Source organism: Filicampus tigris, chromosome 8 (genome assembly GCF_054856515.1).
Source record: "Filicampus tigris isolate MCC_2025a chromosome 8, RoL_Ftig_1.0, whole genome shotgun sequence".
Lineage (NCBI taxonomy): Eukaryota > Metazoa > Chordata > Actinopteri > Syngnathiformes > Syngnathidae > Filicampus > Filicampus tigris.
The window spans coordinates 25601715-25622694 of record NC_141224.1 but is presented as its reverse complement, the minus strand read 5'-3'; the positions used below and the strand labels follow the sequence as shown (position 1 = coordinate 25622694).

The 20980-nt window shown below is 41.8% G+C and overlaps 1 protein-coding gene across 3 annotated transcripts in view; it reads right to left on the bottom strand.

Moving 5' to 3' along the window:
• The window catches only part of LOC147144171 (exostosin-1a), a 35224-nt gene extending 27613 nt beyond the window's left edge, over window positions 1–7611 (bottom strand). Inside the window, exons 1-3 of one of the 3 annotated variants that reach the window (XM_086037705.1) lie at window positions 7344–7611; window positions 5547–6395; window positions 1657–1750 (exon numbers count right to left, since the gene is read on the bottom strand). In XM_086037705.1, coding sequence (XP_085893831.1) covers window positions 1657–1750; window positions 5547–6395; window positions 7344–7426 — 1026 coding nt within the window. In that variant the 5' untranslated portion in view covers window positions 7427–7611. Of the gene's footprint in view, window positions 1–1656; window positions 1751–5546 lie in introns of all 3 variants that reach the window. The other 2 variants (XM_086037706.1, XM_086037704.1) reach the window with 2 other exon arrangements.
• Between the last annotated feature and the right edge of the window lie 13369 nt (window positions 7612–20980).

The window sequence follows — 20980 nt, the reverse complement described above, 5'->3', positions numbered from 1 at the left end:
ACTCGAATCAAAGAGCATGACCGGAGACAGTGATAGCGAACAACGTGGCTACCGCTACTGTGTTTCTTCCGTGTCTCCTCCTGATTCTCTGACCGGAATCAATGGTCTATACTACCCGCTTCAGCCAGTGTAAATTCTCAAAATTAATGTGGACAACTCTAGATAAGGTAAGATAACTTTAAACTCACCAAAACGGTCATAGTTCGATTAAATAAGTCTTTCAAGTCTCCAAAAGTATTTATGTATTCGGTCGTAATTATCTCTCTCTGTTGTCTTCTCCGCTCCGTATGTGTGTGTAAGACCACAGGCACGGCAAGTAGACGTATTGATAGACAGTCAAATTGCCTTTTTATCATGCTATTTTAATTACTCATTTAACAAAATATTAGGATTTAACTGTTTGAATTATCCATGCATTTTAATAGCTTTAAGGATTTATCTTTATGTTTCTTTATGTGAAATGATATACAGGTAATAATGCGTTAATAATTTCACACATAAGTCGCTCCGCAGTATAAGTCGCATCCCCGGCCAAACTATGAAAAAAAACGTGCCTTATAGTCCAGAAAATATGGTAAGTCTACACGATTATAATATCCAGCTGCAGGTACAAGTACAGCGAAAAAGGAAAAAGCACCGAGGGAGCCTCGGCTCTGCCTCTCATTCAAGTGAATGCACCAGCAGTGTGTGCGCCCGTAATTTTTTTATTTTTTACCCTAAGCTTCAAATCATGTAAAAAAAAGTTGTTGTTTTATTTTCAGTCTAGGAGACTTCGGCTGGTTGGAATGTAGAACCTATAATTCTTTTCAATCGCCATATCGTGAAATATGGGCGCCTGCACAGAGTGCCACCCCAAATCTGGCGTACCATGTAGGGCTGTAAAGGACTACCACACCGCCGATATATTTTTAGCTCCTTCACAGGAGTGGTTGTTTTGATTACGTGGGCTCCGCATGCTAGATTCAGACGCTGCTGGATACAAGACCAGGAGTGGATTCTGTAATGGACTGCTTGTCTATGAGTGCTAATATCTGAGATTTTGGATGTGGACCGATACTGGTTTGTGGGCTGATATCGGACCGATATCCGATACAATTATCAGATCGGGGCACCCATAGCTTTGAATCATCCATCCATCTATTATCTATACAACATTTTAATCTAATTTTGATTTTATTAATTGGATGTTTGTCCAAATTTTAAGCAACTTATGTGTGGTCCACTACACTTTTAATGTTTTATGTAAAGCACTTTGAATTTTCTTGTACATGAAATGTGATATAATGAACAAATAAACTTGCCTTGCCCTTACATCTCATTGGACCCAACATGGATGTGTGTTGAAAATGTTGCTAAAAATGTTAAATATCAATATACTGTAGATGTGTGTGGTGTAATTTTCAGCTCTTATATGTTTTTACAAGGTAAATTAATTAATTACTACCAATCAAGCAACACCTGTAAAATGAATGAAGCGTTTCTTAAAGTTCCGGTTCCGATACTTATGCTCAGTTAAAAAGTTGGGCAAATATTTTCAGTCTACAGCAAAAACAAGCACTGCCCCAATTCTTTTGCAGGGGAGTGTGGATTTACTGAAGGGGTTACAACCATTCCATAAGAGAAATATGGATAATGAAATATGAATGTATGACTGACCTGCAACGCCTCTAAGAAGCGAAAAGAACCTAGCCGGCGTCCTCGAGGAACTAGACAGAAAGTGGAGTTGTACAGCATCTCTCTGTAGTCATACCTGCAAAATGAAAGTTTAAGGACATCAGAAACGTCCAGGATCAAACACCTGAGTTAGAAAAAAAAAAAAAAAAAACATGGGTCAAAATATCACATCAGTGCACTGGACACCAAAGACCCGTTCTGCACTAACAACTAAAAAATACATTCTTTTTTTTTTTTTTTTTTTTAAACCAATAATGAACTATATGTATTGATGACACACTATTAGTAAGTTCATCACATTTTGATCTTTACTGCTCTTTTCTTTCTCTCCATCACTTTTTTTTTTTTTTATAAAATATTTTCTCTCAAGACAACGCCAACACACCGTGGTGCTATTCTGGAGGTCATATAACTATGGATTGAACTATAGTAGTAATGTGTGAGCTTTTTGAACTCCGGTGCAAAATCATCTTTGCAGCAGTCAGTGAGGTGATTGTTCCTCAGATGAGTATGGAGATTTTAAGTATTTATATCTCACGCCTTTACCGTCGTCATGCAGATTTTGCATGAAGCTTCATCAACATTTGCTGGCTCTTCCTGTCATCAGGCCTGAAAATACTGCCAGATTATATCAGGGTTTAAAGCCAACGTGTACGTGATTGAAACATTTTTTATTCCTCTTTCCAGATGGTGTGGACAAGCAGTGGCTAAATCAATTTACCTGGCTAAGGCATACTGAGAAAGGCATGCACTGTTATTTATGCCAAAAGCACTGTGCCTCAACACAGCAGATAATTGCTGGGTCCCTAGTGAGACGGCCATCAACCAACTACCGTACTGTACAGGCTGGACACATTAAAAAGACATGAGGCGACGGTCATTCACAAAGCAGCAGAAGAGAAGGAGAAGTGTATTAAAGATGGCAGTACCTAAGAACACTCACTCAGAAGGTTGGGGGATGAAGATCAACGCTTGCCTGATTGCTTGCCCACTGCCCGTCGCCGTCTGCCTCCCGAAAGTTGATACGAGTTTAGCGTCGTTAAATGTCCGAAATATAACCAGTCGGGGGTCATGTGCGCATTCATGCTCTTGTCCTCTTCAGCCTGTGTAAATGGAGAAGCGATCGCCACTGTATTTTTTGATTTTGTGGAGGTGATCATTATGAGATTACGTTTTATGTCAATAAATCCAAACTATTGTGCTGAACACTTTTACACTTTCACAGGTTGAAGTGGACAAGAGTAATAATGTGCATTTGTATTTTGGTGGCGATCGGTTGCCGTTTTAGACAACAGAGCTGACAAAGCGAGCAATATTACCACGTTTGGCTCCCTCCCGTGACATAGACCGCTGAGACCGAAAACATAACATAAGCCACGCCCCAAAAAGGGGCGGGGCAATTTGTCGTAAATCTAATCACAAAAAAAGCCCTTAAATCACTACAGAGTCTTTTGAGGGGAGCATTTTAGTTCTGATGTCATTTTTACATGCAAACCTATTATATAGGGGCCAATGTTAAGCTCATCCATGTGTCGCTTTAAGGAGGCATTAGTCAGTGAATTTGCATTTATTAACAACCAAAACAGTACATTTGTCCTATGTTCTCTCATTCATTATCCATACCGCTTATCCTCACAGGGGTCGCGGGCGTGCTGGAGCCTATCCCAGCTGTCTTTGGGCAGTAGGCGGGGGACACCCTGAATCGGTTGCCAGCCAATCGCAGGGCACACAGAGACAAACATCCGCACTCACAATCACACCTAGGGGCAATTTAGAGAGTCCAATCAACTTACCATGCATGTTTTTGGAATGTGGGAGGAAACTGGAGTACCAGGAGGAAATCCACGCAGGCACGGGGAGAACATGCAAACTCCACAAAGGGAGGCCGGAGCCGGGATCGAACCCACGACCTCTGAACTGTGAGGCGGACGTGCTAACCAGTCGACCACCCCAATATCCTATGTTATAGTGCAAAAATAAAAAATCTTCCTTTTTTTGTTCCAGGTGCATACCACATTTTGATTGTGTAAATCAATTTACTACTTTCAAATTATGCATACTAGTGAAGAAATACAAAACCTTTTGGATAAAGGTTCAATTAAACGGAGGGTTGGGCCGAGATGGCCATTTTTTCACTAACAAGTACATTTTATATATTTTTTGATTGGGAAAATGAAAAGACTTGTCATTTTCTATTTTATCAAAAAATTTGGGAGAAATTAGGAAATAAGTGACTCCATGAAAAGCGCCTCTTTTTAATGAGGACAATGGCCACGCCACCTACCGTTCCTAAGATCCTTGCTTGCCTGATTGCTTGCCCGTTGCCAGTCGCCATCTGCCTCCTGAGAGTTGACACGAGTTTAGCATAGCTAAATGTCCGAAATATAACCAGTCGGGGTTCGTGTGCGCATTCATGCTCTTGTCCACTTCAGCCGGTGAACGTGGAGAAGCGAACTCCACGGCATTTTGGATTTTGTGGAGGTGATCATGATGAGCTCACGTTTTATGTCAATAAATCCAAACTATTGTGCAAAACACTTTTATACTTTCACAGGTTGAAGTGGACAAGAGTAGTAATGTGCATTTGCATTTTGGTGGTGATCGGTCGCCGTTTTAGACAACAGAACTGCCAAAGTGAGCAATATTACCACGCTTGCCTCCCTCTTGTGACGTAGACCGCTGAGACTGAAAAAATAACAAACCGAGCTCCAAAAGGGGGCGGGACAATTTGTCGTAAATCTAATCACAAAAATTGCCCATAAATCACTACAGAGTCTTTTGGGGGGGCATTTTAGTACTGATGTCATTTTTACATCCAAACCTATTATATAAGTGCCAATGTTAAGCTCATCCAAGTGTCCCTTTAAGACAAAATTAAAAACCAATATAAGTACAGTATTTATTTTAGTTTCCTTTAGCACAGTGCATTTTCCCAATTTACTCACTTATTTCACTCCCTTGTATGTTAAAAAAAAGTCTGAAGAGTGAAATATGTATACAAGTATTTCTTTTTGTATTTATAGATCATTTCACAGTATTAGTGCAACTCTAAAAAAAAGAAGAAAAAAAAAGCGTGGAGCGAGCGTGGCATACACTCATGCGCACAGTTTTCGTTACATTTTAAAATGCACTAAAGAATTACAGCAAACAACTTTAAGGCTAGAGTATCACCATCAATTTAAGGTCCTCCCTCATTTACAGACATGTCAGGAATTATGGTATAAATTGCAAAGTTGAATAAAAGTTTAATGTACTATCATCTTAATTGTCTTTATGATTAGTTTGTACATAAAGAATTCAAGCTGTGGGCAAATTATGGTTAGTAAAAGACCATCAACTTGCTTCTGCGATTTGCAGCGAATTAGTCAACTAATCGCGATTACTGTTGGTGATTAGTCAACTGGCAAAATAATCATTTGTGGCAGCCCTAATGGATAACTACATACAGTATTGGTAGTTGAACATGGTATTGTGACCAGCTGTATGCAGCTGTATGCATAGATAGATATTAATATTCTTAAACACTGTTGATATTCTTACAATGAAATAAATACACGGAGGTAGGAATAGATATGTTTATACGTACTCCAACTCCTTTGTGAAAGCGGGTAAGTTGTATTAATTATTTCTAACTATGTTTTGCTGGTTGAGGGTTTATTTTTTATTTGTTGACGGTTTTAATTTGACAGTTTTTCACAAGTTACTATGTTGCACTGTATTCTTACTTTTCTGCATATTTGAAATTAATTCTTTTTAATAAAAGGATTCAGACACTTCTATTGACTCATTCCCCACCCACAAAAAAGTGACAAGAGCCGTTTCTAATAATCTATTCACTTAATGAGCAACATGATGGTCAAAATAGTACTCACTTGTCATAGTCTGCATTGTCTTTGTCACAGCGTGCATCTTTGTGCTTCTGCCAGTCCTTCCCGTGCTTGCAGGTGGTGAGAAGGACCACGTCCTCTGCGTTATGCACATGATACAAGGCATTCCTTGTGTCAGATCCTATTCCAGTTAAATATCTCTTTCCCTTGAACACCAGCAAGTACTTCCTGAATGGGGGGATGGTGTTTTGTTTAAGGTGGCCCCGTTCCCCTCCTGTCCTGGGGTGTTCTTTCGAGAAAAGGGGGATGGATATATCAAATCTGGGCCGAAAGTTCTCTGTGCTGATGCTGGCTTTAGCCAACATGGCAAGGCCAATGTCGAAGCCCAGGTCTTCCGTGTAGTCAGGCCAAGTACCGGAGTATAAATTGAAGATGATGTGGTTTTTACCATGATTCCATAGAGGAAGACTGTGGACTTTTGCCTTTAGGTTATGCACATATTGCGGAGACAGCTGGTCCCTGTCAAGAGTGTCCAAACCCAGGACAAACAGACACGCCTGGCCCGGATCCGGCGTAAAGAACCTGGAGCCTTCAATAGATGACAAAATGTTCTCATAACTTTCTGACATTTTCTCTCCCTTCTGATGAGGATAGATGTAAACTTTGAAGCCATTTCTCTCACAGAGAGAAAAGTCAAAGCAGGACTCCATTCTACAGTGCTTCCCAGAGAAGAGGCCAGGGATTGCTTCTCTCTTTTGACGAGGAGATAAGAGCTCATTCGCATCGTCGTTTGGGTCTTGCTCCCCGGCGCTGTAAGCTTGAATGACCCCCGGGGAGCGACGCCACTGTGACCCGGGGTGAAGAGTTCGCGCATCACGCCGGCTTAGACCTCGTCTGGAAAGTGGGAAATGAATACCCCCGAAACAAAATAGCAGAAGGAGACACACGCCGGAAGAGAACAAAATTAAGTAACGTTTTTTGGCCTGCATGTGTTCTACGATGTGAGCCAAACTGTTCGGGGATAAATCCAAAAAGTCCCGAAGTTTTGGCTTCACCAGCGCCTGCGGGAGAGCTCCGCCATCTTCCCGCGGGCTGCAAGTCTGCCACCTTCTGCTTCAAATGCCTTTCACAAGTCCGGGAACTGAGCCAAAGCATGTGGGCGAGTTCTAATGATCATCAAGCCAGTCTTCTCGTCAGTACTCCACCGATTGACTGGGTTAAGTTTACCCGATACAAGTTTTCTTACAGTAATGTAGTTACTTTTAATTTTCTACCAGTATCCATTAAAACGCCCAAAACGAAACTAAACTCCAACAACTAACTAGTACTTAAGAACGAATAATACCAAACGTGATGTTTGGTAGTGCATGCAGATCCTGGACACTAAACTATTGTTCCTTTAGGAAACTGGGACCCAAGCTAACATTGGAGCCCCCAACATTTAACATAAACCATTCCAAACGTTACAAAACTTTTAAGACGGCTGTTAAGCAAATTGTGTCATTTTTTAAAATTTGCTAACTTTACATATCACGGTCATGGGCTCTTAGCTGGGGACATGCGAAAATCGTAAACATTGCCGGGGTTAGCTTGCTAGCTTTGCAAACATCCAAGTAGCTTATCACCGGTTTGAAAGTGAAGACTGCAACCTCGCTCACGTCCAAATAACATGCCGCTTCCCGAATCTGCAACTTCTCCTCGGCTCCACTCAATTGGGACAGCAAACTAAATTACCCAAATATCTCTGAAGTCCTTAGCAGATTTGAATCAGTGTCACTCACGTTTCTTAAATAAGAGGTGTTGTCGAACAATAACACAAGCAGAGACAGCGCAACACCGTACTTGATGCAGGGGACCGCCGCTGAAAATGAGGATGTGACGTTGCTCCGCCATACAAGGTGCGTTATCTTTGTGTATATGCGCATCCGAAACGGGAGGGGTTTCGGTGCATTCGCCCATAAACAGATCAGAAAAAGTGTTCACATGGAGTTCTTCGCACTGATTTGGAATTTATCAAAAATACACCGCATTTCAAATTATTACGTACAGTAAATGTTATTTTTCTCTGCGTTTGAGTAGTTGATGCAAATGAGCCTCAACATCATCCAAATTTTCAAGTTTTCAACTGCTAGAGAATAATTTAAATGTTTTTTTTTTAACAAACCTAACGTTGCCTGCAAGCTGAATTCTCGCGGTATTTATACGTTCACAAACCCCGAGAATCCTGTGGAGAAATCTGGCTCTTGCCAGGGTTTGTATACCCTCCAGCCCGACCCCCCAAAGAATTAGAACACTGTTCCATATTATTACAAACAACAGAGTTTCAAGACATTTTATACTGTGTAAAGAACTAGAAATAGTTAGTTTAATTTGCAGCTTTAGGAGTTCATTTATTTTAGTCCAAAGCATCTTAGCAGGTTAAGTTATTTTAACATTGGACCGACCCCTTATTGGATAACATCTTAATAATTATTGCATCAATTTGAACTTGTGAGTTTTATACAGTTCCTGCAGAGACACTACAATACTACAAATACATAAATGAATGAATAAATAAATAAATAAATAAATAAATGTGTGTATTATAGTTCCTTTTGGGGTACATACAGTAGCGGAGCCAGAGCGGGGGCAAAGGAGCGGTTGCCCCTGGGCCCACAAGCTCACAGGGCCCATGATAGGTTCCCGTTTTGTTTGTAGGATGCGTTCATGTATAATCGTAAATTTATATAATATAATGATAAAATGCTCCGTGTGGGCCCTCAACACCAGTGGCCCCCAATTCTCTATATCAACTACTGCATCTCACATTGAACAACAGAACATATCACTCACCCGTGATATGAGCCAATCACATTTGTGTGCACTACAGGGACCACTCGGAAAACATAAACTCAAAGAATATTACAGTGCATTTAATAATTGCGTTATGCAACGTAGACAACTTGTCTCCACAAAAGCGGCCCACATCATTGTCACCAGAAATTAGCTTTTAATTGCTACTCGACCCCCCAATTTAAGAACCTTTTTTTTCAGATGAAGAACTATCTGAAGCTGTAAGGTTATCGTGTGGAACAGTAAAATGCTGGGAACCCTGTCCGAAGTGGGAGGCTTCCCAAACCATGTGATGACAGCATCTTAGCACCTACTCCTTCCACTCCCCTGAATTAAAGGAGGAAGAGAGGCAGACCTTAAAAATTACAGTCATCTCAGGCTACCGATGGTCCAACTGAAGTTCCTCGTAAAATTCCTGAGCTCAGCTCAAGAGCGGAAAGGACACAAGTACATTTCTCTCCATAAGTATTGGAATGGCAACCTCCACAGGTCAGGGGTTAAGGTATCGAAATCCACTGTTCGAATAAGATATACCACATATCACAAAATGCAAACCACTCATCAGCAAAAGATTTTGCGAAGAAGTATAGAGATGAGCCACAAACGTTTTGGAAAAAAAGTTTAATGGACTCATTAGACCAAGATTAACCTCTACCAGGGTGATGGAAAAGCCAAAGTATGCAGAAAGAAAGAATCTGCTCATGATCCCAAACCAAAAACTCATTTGTGAAGCATGGTAATTAATGTATCAGATTTTATATAGCGCTTTTCTGGACAGGCGATTCGACGTTCACACCGATCGCGGATGAGCGTTCCACTTCGCTTTATTCGCTGGCATTTTCTCGCGGGAAATTTGAGACCTGAATGCCGCAGCCGCTCATTCGCGCACAACGTAGACGGGAGGGGCTTCGTCTTGGTAATGTTCAACAGCTGTAAAAAACAAAAGAAACTAAACGCTCACGGTTCTCCAAGCCTGCTCTCTTTTTTTCTTGTCCCGGTAGTGGTAGCTGGCCATGTTATATAGCTCGGGATGTCCACACACAGCAAAAATGATCTTTTCCTCCTTTTTGCGCACTGCACACAAAACCCGCTGAGTGTACATTACGCTGTGTGCGACTTTGTTTATCCGCGACGAATGGACGAATTTTTGGTGCTTCGCTTGCACCACCACTCCAAACGCATCATCCGGGCCGCAACCCAGCCCGCCCGCACGAACTTCAATTGAATCGCGCCGTCACATTCATAGTTATGAAATTCAAGTAATATTGACTTTTTTTTCAGCCCTGTCAACGACCAATCATGGCTCAAATTCAGAAAACAGGTCAGCCGTGATTGGTTGTTGTGAGCAGTTGTGATGTCATTTTCAGTCGACAGAAGACAAAATGGCCGCCCCCAGAGATGGCTAAAAGCAAGTGCATTTTGCTGTTTAATTTATATTCCACAACCGCAAAATTGATCAGAATGCCATGTTTCAACTAGTGGTCCTGCTGGGAATATATTCTTGAAAAAAATGAGTTTGGGTTGACTTCCACTTTAAAGTTGAGCTTTGTGAATGGAGTTTTATTTATTGCACTCCTATGTATCAGGAACAGTTACTGGAAAAGTTTGCACTTTTCAATCGTGACACTTGAATAAATGTCAAATGGCACGATTTGGCTGAGACATGGGCCTAATGTGGCCCACATTATGAATACCAGATGTGGACCACTAAAGGACCATAATGTGCAGGTGGGTTGTGTGGCCCATCACTGGGCCAGAGCCACTTTCAGAGCTGGGCATCACCTATCTGCCATCGAGTTCCCGTCTGCATATTCAAATGACCCACGTGGTTCCAGTCAGTCCGAGTCAGCCAAATGGCGTCGAGAATGGACTGAACCTATGCCACGTCACACGCAGGTGCCGCACTCCTGACACACAGAAAAAATAAAAAATAAAACAGTGTTATGTACCTTGCGATCCCAATGACGTGGCCTGTTGTTATTTTTTCACAGATCACCATGCTGTGCGTGTGTGTGTGTTTCTGTTGTTTTTGTTTGATTTGTTTGGCGCCGTGTCTGCTCGTGCGGCGCCTGGGTGTGACGTGAAGATTACGTTCTCGATGCCAATTGGCTGTCGCTGACGAGGGATGGACCGGGACCACGTGGTCGATTAAATATTCAGAACGGAACGGGGTGGTGGTTAGGTGATGCACAGCTCTGCCAATTTTGCTATCTGGGATTATTCATGCACTCACACATTCACACTCTGGTGGTGGTAAACTACATTCTGTAACCACAACTGCCCTAGGGCACGCTGATGGAAGCATGGCTGCCAGTGTGCACCTACTCTGACCACCAGAACTGGGGATTCCGTTTATGTGACGGACCGGTCTGTCGAGTGAAAGTTTAGTCAGACTCGCCGACGGATGGCCATTTAAAAATAAGAGTCGGTCCAGCCTATAAACTGGTACTATTCCCTCCATCCACAAAAGCTGTACGCCAGTGCGCAAAGATAGTCGACTGTGTTCAAGCCCACAATGGCAGAAACCAACCATTTCTACTTGCGTGCAGCTGCAAAAATTCCAAAACAAAGGAAACCCTGCCGATGCACACAATTAGATTTGCGCTAGGCACGAATATCGAGCCCCTTCTGTTAAAAAACAAAAAACATTGTAGACGTTCAGAGTTCCCACGGGTGCTATGTCAAGGTCGACTTTGCCATTCACCTGGGAGTAGGAAGTGCTTTCACACGTTTTGTTGCCAAATGCGGAGGGAGGTTGCGCATGTACCGGATGGAGAAGAGTAATTGTAAATCCCTTGTGATTCTCAAAGTGTGGTAGTGAGCTTCCTGTTGTGGTACATAAAATAATCACGGCCTGTATACAGTTTATTTGTATTTCACTTTAAGTGCAATACATATGCATTTAATCTATATGAACTATTTTTAGAATTGTATTTACTGTAGATTTAACTTTCATGCACAACACATTTTAATTGGACCATTATTTCATAACATTTTTTTATTTTCATATATTTAAGTGTATGGCTAATGTTTAAGGTGTGCATAATATTACAGTAGCTTACAATAATAATTTGTCTTTTAAAAATAAAACATCTGTGGGGTTTTTTTGCCAAACACTTAGGCCTACTACACTATAGTATTTAAATCTTGGTCATGATGGTGCTATTTCTTTTTTTTTTTTTTTTCAATTTTCTTTTTATTAAACATTTTCATGGTTCACATGCCCAACAATTTGTTTTGCACAATTATCATCCATACCACTGCACATTCCAGTCATGTCTACACAATTGTAACTCACAATACCTTAACTTTACAGCGATGAATATTTTGTCCTTCCGCCATCTTACTGAAATAACATTTTACACTAATTCGAAACACACTGGAACAAGAACCCTGGGGTGCACCTTTACATTGTCAAACACCAACTAAAAAAAAACTCTAAAGGGTGAAACCAAATTATGATGAGTACAAAAAATGAGCCTCAAGTTAACATTAAACAAATGATGGTCTTACTTGTGAAATATACTTGATCCATTTTTCCCATTTTCTCAAAAACACAGATGGTTGTAACCGCAATGCAAAGGGAAAACTTATCATTTTGAAAATGATGTCAATCCATTCATTGTAGGCCTTTCTGAATTTAATCACCTCTTTGTGATGGCCTTCCTACCTGCAGCACTAAGAATCTGAAAAAGATATTTATCTTCTGGGGAAAGGTTCCCCGGTGGCAATGCCCCTAGATATAAAGAAACAAAGTTAAACGAAAACCCTGTGGGGGGATTTTTGTTCTAAAATTTGATGGACCTCCTGCCAAAAAGGAAACACTACAGAGCATGACCAGAATATGTGAAAATGATTTGCTGCATTAGCATCTGTGCATCCACGCTGTCTCCAACAAACAGATGTGTTAGTATAATGTCTTTTTTGATCCGGTGTAATGAAAAATCTGATAAGATTTTTCCAGCAGAACTCTCTCCATTGGGCAGAATTAGAAGTCTTCCATTGCACCACACATAACTGTCTCCAATCTTCATCACTCAGGACCATATTAGCTTCTTTCTCCCATTTTACTTTAACACTTAGTGAGACTCCATTCATCTTTTGCAGGCTCCAATAAAGTTTTTAGATGGATTTCTTGAATAGGGCCCACAGCGTAAGCAGCAGTAAAGATTTTTAACAAACTGTTATTCCAATATTCCGGTGTGGCTTTCTCCTTAAATTACTTTATATAATGTCTGGTTTGTAGGAACCTATAAAAATCCTCCTTCTCCAATCCATATTGTCCCCGTAAACTCTGAAAACTGTCCATAGCCCCCTGCTTCAAGAAATTACAATATGCTCTCAACCTGTTAGCAACCCATCCCTTAAACCTTGCATCCATTTTTTTAGGCACAAAGTCTATGTAGAACGCGCTCCACCTCAAAACTTTCATTTCTTCCGTCAAGTGATTTTGAGCTGGTAACTTCTTCCACAATTTAAGTGGCAATGCAATCCAAGGGTTTCCCAGATCTATTATCCTGGCCATCAGTCTCTTATCCCCCAGCGCTGCTTGAATCGGGAACTCCTCTATTATGCCCTCTTCAATTTCTTTCCATCTGGCCCTATATTTAGTGTTTCACCAACATATTGAAGGCTGAAACATTTTGATCGATTGAATCCGTGACCCCAAATTGAGGTAACGTAAAGACTCCCATCTCCTTATATCATCTTTAATTCTGTTGGTCAGCGGGACAAAGTTGAGTAAGAATAATTTTGATAAACTTACTCCCAAATAGCTGATGACATCTCCTTTCCCTTTCACCTTATACCTCGATCTAATATTTCTTGAGGGGCTATAATTGAAAGTAAGAATTTGCCTTTTAGAAACATTCAATTTGTACCCTGAAAAAGTAGCATATTGGTCTAAAATTCAAAACAACTGTTCCAAAGATCGTTCTGGGCTGGATAATTGTAACAATATATCATCGGCAAACAAGGAAATCTTTTGTTCTCCTCCCCCCAAATGTATTCCTTTAATTTGTTTATTCTGGATAATCCAATGGCTCAGTGGCTCAATAAAGATAGTGAATAAGAGTGAATTGGACAATCCTGCCTCGTTCCACGTTCCAGTAAAAAGATGTCTGAAACCCCTCCATTAATCTTGATCCTTGCCCTCGGGTTATAAAGGGCCTGTCTTGTTTTGATAAGCAATTTATGAAAACCATTTTTTTCTAGTACTCTGAACAAAAAGGACCAATTCACACAATTGAAAGCTTTTTCTGCGTCCAACCCTATTAATACTGACGGAATCCCACTGTCCTTTATGTGACTTATTATGTGTAGAGTTTGCCTAATGTTGATTTGGGTTTGTTTCTGACGCATAAAACCAGTTTGATCCAGACTTACAATTTCCAGCAATAGTTTATGTATTATCTTAGCCAGTATGTGCTTAAAAATGTTGTAATCCTGATTCAATACACTAACTGGTCTATAACTGCTGCATTCCGATTTATCCTTCCCTTATCTTGGAATTAAAGGAAAAGCTGTGGGAATGTAAGATGTGTAAGATGTGTTGATATAAACTATTTGTTCTCCGGCCTTTCAGGTTATCGACCTCGGAGGTGAGCCTATCTCATCTCGCGAGTACTCCCATCTGGGACGAGTGACAAAGTTCAAATACAGTGCAAAACCGGGAACCGTCTTCTGAAAATGGCACGGCGAGAAGTTGTGCTACAAGGTACACCGCAGTCAGGCAGCTTGGGAATTACACTTTGTTTGAACAGTACTGGTGGTCCATGGTCATTGCTTCTCTTGAAATCACTGCTTCCCTCCATGAGGCAGGTACCGTGTTCTTCATTATGGCCCCATTAAACGTTCATTGTAACATAGGGATCAATAAATCCCCCATTTCCCTATACCACTCCAAAGAGAACCCATCTCGCCCTGGGTTTCTTCCTGTCTTCATATGTGAGATGGCTGCTCTAATTTCCTCCTCCCTGATCTCCTCAATTCTTCCATTTTTTAAACATCTGCCTAAGGTTGTGAATATCTCAAAGCTTTTTTGTATACCTTCTAAATTATGGTGCATTACATTAATCATAGGGTTTCTAATTTTATGAAAAGAATTCTCCGCTTGCTGCTTCTTCAACCTGAATGCCAGCAGTTCACTCGCCCCCCCTTCATAGTACAGTATTTCTGTTTTGTAAATATCAACTTTTGTATTTCTCTTGCATATATTGCAATTATTTCATTCTTTTTCATGTTGAAAGTTTCTTTAATCCTCTCCCCATTAGTGTCCTTATGCTGTTGTTCTGTTTCAATTCTGCCTGTAGTTGGTCCAATTCTTTTCGTTTTTGCTTCTTCCAATAATATCCTACAATTTTGCCTCTCAACACGGCTTTACATGTATCCCATAGTATTGGGGGTGAAACCTCATGATTATCATTCAATTACAGAAACTCAGAAATGTCTTTTTAATTTGTTCTTTCATATGGTTCAATATATTTAAATTCAATCTCCATATCGTATTTCTCAGATTTTGTTCAAGATTCACTTCTAAATAGATGGTCTGAAAGGTCCATAATCCCCACTTCACAGTCAACCACCCTGTACATATCTTTATGAAAAATTAAAAAGTAATCGATCCTTGAGTAAATTCTATGTGAATTTGACAAATATGTGCAGTCTCTCTTCCTAGGATGCATCTCTCTCCAGACATCTATCAAAACAACTTCCTCCATTTTCAATTTGATCCTCTCATTCACTTGGTTAGGCTGTGTAGATGGTGCTATTTCATGTAAAACGTTTTGAAAACCACTGCCTTAATGCATACAAACAAAAATAAGCAATGCCACTCTCTCAGTTGAACTTCATATCACCCAAATAATTTTGAACTTCGAGAGAAAAAGACAAATAGCTTCAAATTCAAACAACCCTGCAATGGTCAACCTTTTTCCATGTGCTCTCAACCATGGTAGTCATGCTGGTTCTTGAGGAGAAGTCTGACCTGACCTCTTTATATCTTGGTATTGAGCAATAATGAAACTCAGGTTTTAGCCCTCTTTCACCCAGGAAAAAAGTGTATTACCGGTAATAGAATGGAGGCACGTCAAGATCCTTGATGTGTTTTCACCGCTGCCCAAAGATATTTTCTTTTTGTTGCTCCTTTCCTGTCGCAATCAAAAGAACACTGCTGTGTTTTTCACCGCCATCTCTTTTTTTACTTCCCATCTCTTCTTCCTTTCATCCTCTTCACTACAAGGCAAGGCTGTAATTGATGTTGATTAGATGAAGCCAGGACAACAATCACGTGGTTTGAGATGTCATGGATTAAATGAAGTTCTTTTAAAATGCAACGGATATGTGACAAACTCAATTTAATCATGAGAAAATTATCATTCTTACGTGCTCCACTTCAAAAATGCATTGATGAGGATGACAGTGAAATATAATCAAATAATGTGGACAAAAGACAACTTTTAAAAAAAGAAATTCTCAGTGGGTTCTACTTTTGTCTTGCTATTATTGGCATCTTAATGAGGCTGTGGAAATGTTGTCTTCCCTGCTGATGTATGTGTTGGTCAGAGCTAAACAGTGGCCAGGATCAGAGCAGGGTGAGTGCGCCAGAGCAGTGCTCACACTGTGTCATATATTCAGCTGTGCCAATATCTAATTTGGATGCACCCAGGTCAGCAGAGTTTTCTCTGACAGACAGCAAGCCCATCAGCCAAGTGACGACTCAGCCAAAGGGAGTTATATGCTTTCCTTCACAATATATCTTAAGGTCAATTATTTGCCACTTGGGTGTAACTGCTATACTGTAACTGCTGCTGTGTTCTTCAAAATTTGCACATTTTACAAAAAAGTGTATGGTATTGTATTTTCAGAGGCAGTACAAACAGTGCACACATGCACGCAACAGACTAACACACACGTGCACATGCACATCGAAAAATTTGGGTGCTATTTAATTGAAAAAAAAAATCAATTTTTTTCACTGACAAATTTTAAGTAAATTTTATAAGGGGAGCTCTTGAGTAACATTTACTTGCATTTTATTAGTTTATTAAAAAGAATCACTCTAGTAACTTTTACTATAGCAATTCTGATCTTATCTTATATTTACTATATCAAATATTTTCATTGAATACGACTCTTCATTAGTATTTTCTACGACTAAGAAAATGGTAATTGGGCTTTCAAAGTACATTCTATCTCTTACTTTTAATCGAACAGATTTTTTTTAGATTATTTAACTAACATGTTTCGGCGGAAGTCTTTTGCCTTCTTTCAGAGTGTCACATGATGATGTGTGACTTGTCTTTTATCATTATTCATTAAACATTATCTGATAAAGACGGGTTTCCGCCGAAACATCTCAGGTAAATAACAACCTAAACCAACAAGTTTAATTGTATGTTTATATATCGCTGTCATCAGGCGGGATTCTCGTACCTACAAAATTCTCCAGTAGATCCCAAAAATAGAGATGTTCTGATCAGGGTTTTATGACACCGATACTGATCATCCATGAGTGAGATTGACCGATATCGATACCGATTCCGATCACATGTATTATCTGTATATTTTACAAATATGACCCACAACGCATCTCTCTGTGGCAATAATGTCACTTATGGCGACTTGTGATAGCACTGCATTAGGGGGCGTTGACGCAACACTGCACACAGGCTGGTCTCTTGTGGCTGTAGACTGCAAAGCATGAGCTGCAGGTGATGTGATTTTTTGATCGGCAATAAAAGGCTTTGATCAAATATTCCGATCATGTAATTTTTCACGAAAATTGGCTGATCACGATCGATGAAATGAAACCGGAACGGCTGGAGGGAGAGTTACCAGCGGGTGAGGCGACTGTTGTCATCCTTCATGGAGTTCATCCACGTCAGAGCGTGATGGTCTGTGTCCAAGTCTAACTCTCTCCCCAGCAGGTAGTATTTCAGGCTCTCCAGTGGCCATTTGATGGACAGGCCCTCCTTCTCATAGTGGAGTACCTGGTCTCACGTGACAGAAGCTTGCGGCTCATCTACAGCACAGGTTGTTCTTCCCCAGGAGCACCTTGGGCCACTGCCGAGGCGTCGGTCTGTACAAAGAACCGCTGGCTGAGTCAGGACTCCTCAGCATTGGAGAAAAACATAGGCTGGTCTTGAGGGTATGGAATACAGTCTCATATGCCTCACTCCAGGCCACAGGATTCCTCTGGTCTTTCACTGTCAGAGCTGTCTGAGGGGCGGCCAAGCCCAAGAAGGCCCTCACCTCCTCCTTTGAGCACGGGCGTGGGCAGCTGCAGATGATTTCAATTTTGTCCACCTGTGGTCGGACCTCACCTTGCCCAAGAGCCAAGGTACCTTGCCTCTTCTCTCACCCACTGACACTTGGCGGGATTCAGTGTCAGGCCCACCTTCTGGATCTGGCCAAGGACTCAACCCAAATGCTGCAGGTGATGCTCCCAGGTGTCGCTGAAGATGACCACATCATCCAGGTTGGCAGTACTGCAGTACTCACGCTTATGCAGGATAAGGTCCATCAGCCTCTGGAAAGTGGCGGGTGCTCTTCGGAGACCAAAGGGCATCACAGTAAACTGGAAGAGGCCAACAGGTGTCCGGAATGTAGTGTAGGACCAACTGGATGCATCCAGGAATACCTGCCAGTAACCCTTACATAGGTCAAGGGTTCTTCTCTAGAAGATCATCGATGTGAGGCATCGCCGGTAGGCATTAAACCTCAACATTGCATTGAGCTACCGGAAGTCCATGCAGATGCGAAGTGAGCCATCCTTCTTGACCATAATGACCACCGGGCTACACCACTCTGACTCTGATGGTTCAATCACCTCCAGGCGCTCCATCTCTTCCACCTACTTTGGAAGAGAATGATAAAGAATCCTTTATCCCCCTGTGCCATATCCAGCCCCCCAACCAACTTGGCAAATAATGGTTTCAGAGTCACATCCTCCCTTTGCAAGGCCCCAATGTCCTATATGTCATTTGTATGTCTTCTTGCATTCTGGCTGGCGGGATGTTAGACCCTTTTAAAATCACCACTGGCGATGTGATTTCCCTGGGCCTTTGTGTCCCCCTCAAACAAACTACTGTCCTGAGTCGGAAAAATATCGGAATCAGTCTTATTGCTTTTACCTGGTACAGACGGAACCCCAGCTCTGGACTGGTTATGGGTGACCCCCCAACCAATAACCCGTTACCACAGTCAATGTCCTTGGACACTGCCTCCAGCAGGATGTCTACCAGGAAGGCAGATACAGGCCACTTGTCCACCACCCCCACAGTCAACAAAAAGTGTTGCTGATCCACAACAACAGGCAGCTCAGCAGTAGGGTAGGAGTGGCTCTCAACCATGCACACACAAATATCTTCCTGTTTGCTGTACTTTACACTGCATGTTGGTACTCGTGCCCTTCGGACTAGCGTCAGATTTTTAAACCTTGGCAACAGGTTTTTAAAGTGGGACTGTGGAAGGGAGCCTGCAGCCAACTGGGGTGGATTACTGGACTTTTTTGCCGGTAGTGGGGCCGACCCAAAGGTGCGCATGTTTTTACCTGCCTGTCTGCATTGTGTGTTCCTGCATGCCTGAGTGCAATTTTCTTAGTGTGTCGTGACTGTGGCCCGACTTAATACTGTGGTTTTATATTTATATTTATATCAGTGAGTGCAGTGGTTTATCACGTGTGTGTAAATTTTAGTGTGCCTGAACCCCACGCGACCGTTGGGCCCGGCCAACCACGGCCTTACTGACTTCTTCCCCCCTTACTTGTTTTATTTTTTATTGTTGCTATTTTATAGTATTTTATTACTCAGATCCAGGTCCCCTTTTTTTACTTTCTTTTACGAACCACTTACGGTTCAATAAAACATTGTCCGTCGAATCACCATCCCGTGTCCATTGTGCTGTGTCACGAGGGTGCTAGTTCGGCCCGCTACATTGTCTCCAACAGGTCCTCAGTTGATCTTGCAGGTTTGGAAAGCATTTTGTCCAGCTCTCAGCATTGGTGTCAGTCTCTTGTCCGGCCACAATCCTCTGACCAATTGCCAATGTCAGAGCACATACCAGTAGCTAGAAACTGGACTCTGCTGCATGTCTCAGTCCCATCCCACTTCATGGACCACCCAGCTTGCCTGGATTGAGTATGCCCCTAACTCCTTGCCGAGCTCTTCCTTCGTTATGTCACCACTAACCACCACTTTTTCCATTGCGGTAGAGCAATCGTCAGTGTTGCAAAGTCTGAAGGCGAGCATGTTCTGCTTTGCTCCGATCCCCTACTACTTCTCAAGTACCAGATATCCATGGCATCCGTGCACCTCTCTACGCTCTCAGGCAGACAGTGTGGCTCAATACTAGAGCTGGACATCGCCTATTTCCCGTCTGCATATTTTATCCACCCACGTGGTCCCAGTCGGACCCAGTCGGTCCAAGTCAGCCAAACGACGTTGAGAACGGACTTAACCTGTACCACGTCACATGCAGGTGCGGCGGTGCCACACTCCTGAGACATGGCAGAGTAAGGAAAAATTTAAAAATAAAAGTGTTGTGACACAATGACATGTGCCTCATATTGTTTTTATTTCACTGATCACCACACTGTGCGTGTGTGTATCTGTTGTTTTTGTTTGAAATTTTTACTTTGTTTGGCGGCGTTCTGATCGTGTGGCGCCTTCTTGTGACGTGCAGATTACGTTCTCAACGCTGATTGATTGTCGCCGACGAGGGATGGAGCAGGACCACGTGGTCGATTAAATATGCAGGATGGAACGCGGTGGTGGTTAGGCGATGTGCAGCTCTACTCAATACTAAGAATTTACCGCTTCAAGATGGAATCCAGGAAATTATTCGCCTGCTTCATTGGCCCTCATGAGATTTTAGCTCGGGTGAACCTGTTGATAGCTGAGCTGACTACTATTGGTCATTCTCTCTGCTCTCATTCCTAAAGTTATCTTCATGATAGAAGAATTGTGGTGTTAATGGGGAAAAGGATTTATTGTAAACATTTTATTAGCCATTCCCTACAGTTTGGGACAACAGTGCCATAACATCTGGCCATTATTTTTATATTGCGTGGAAGATAATAAAAAAAAATAATTAAAAAAGGGAATAATGAAAGCATAGAATTCTCAAAAAGGAAAAAATGTGATTCAGAGGGAAGTTAAGGAGGAGGACCGGAGGGTGTGTACCGAGCCCCCTGATAAGGGCTGTTCGATCTCTGTACCACCAATGTCAGAGTTTGGTTCGCATTGCCGGCAGTAAGTCGGATTTGTTTCCAGTGAGGGTTGGACTACGCAAGGCTGCCCTCCGTGGCTCCATTAAAAATTAGGCGGCAAAAAATTAGACCGGAGCCATGGTTTAATGAGAGCACTCGCACAGCTAAACAAGAATGCCGCAGAGCTGAATGCAGGTGGAAAAAAGACAGGCTGCAGGTCTCTTATCAAATCCAAAAGAACTACTGGCGTCGTCACCAGAGAAAGGTGAAGGAGTCCAAGAGAGACCATTTGTCATGTCTGATTCAGGCAAATCGCCAAAATCCGCATTCCCTATTTAAAACAATCGATTCTGTACTCAAGCCCCGTCAACCGACTTGCATGGACTCATCCCCTGAAATGTGCGACAAATTCTTGCAGTTTTTCATTGACGAGGTTGCT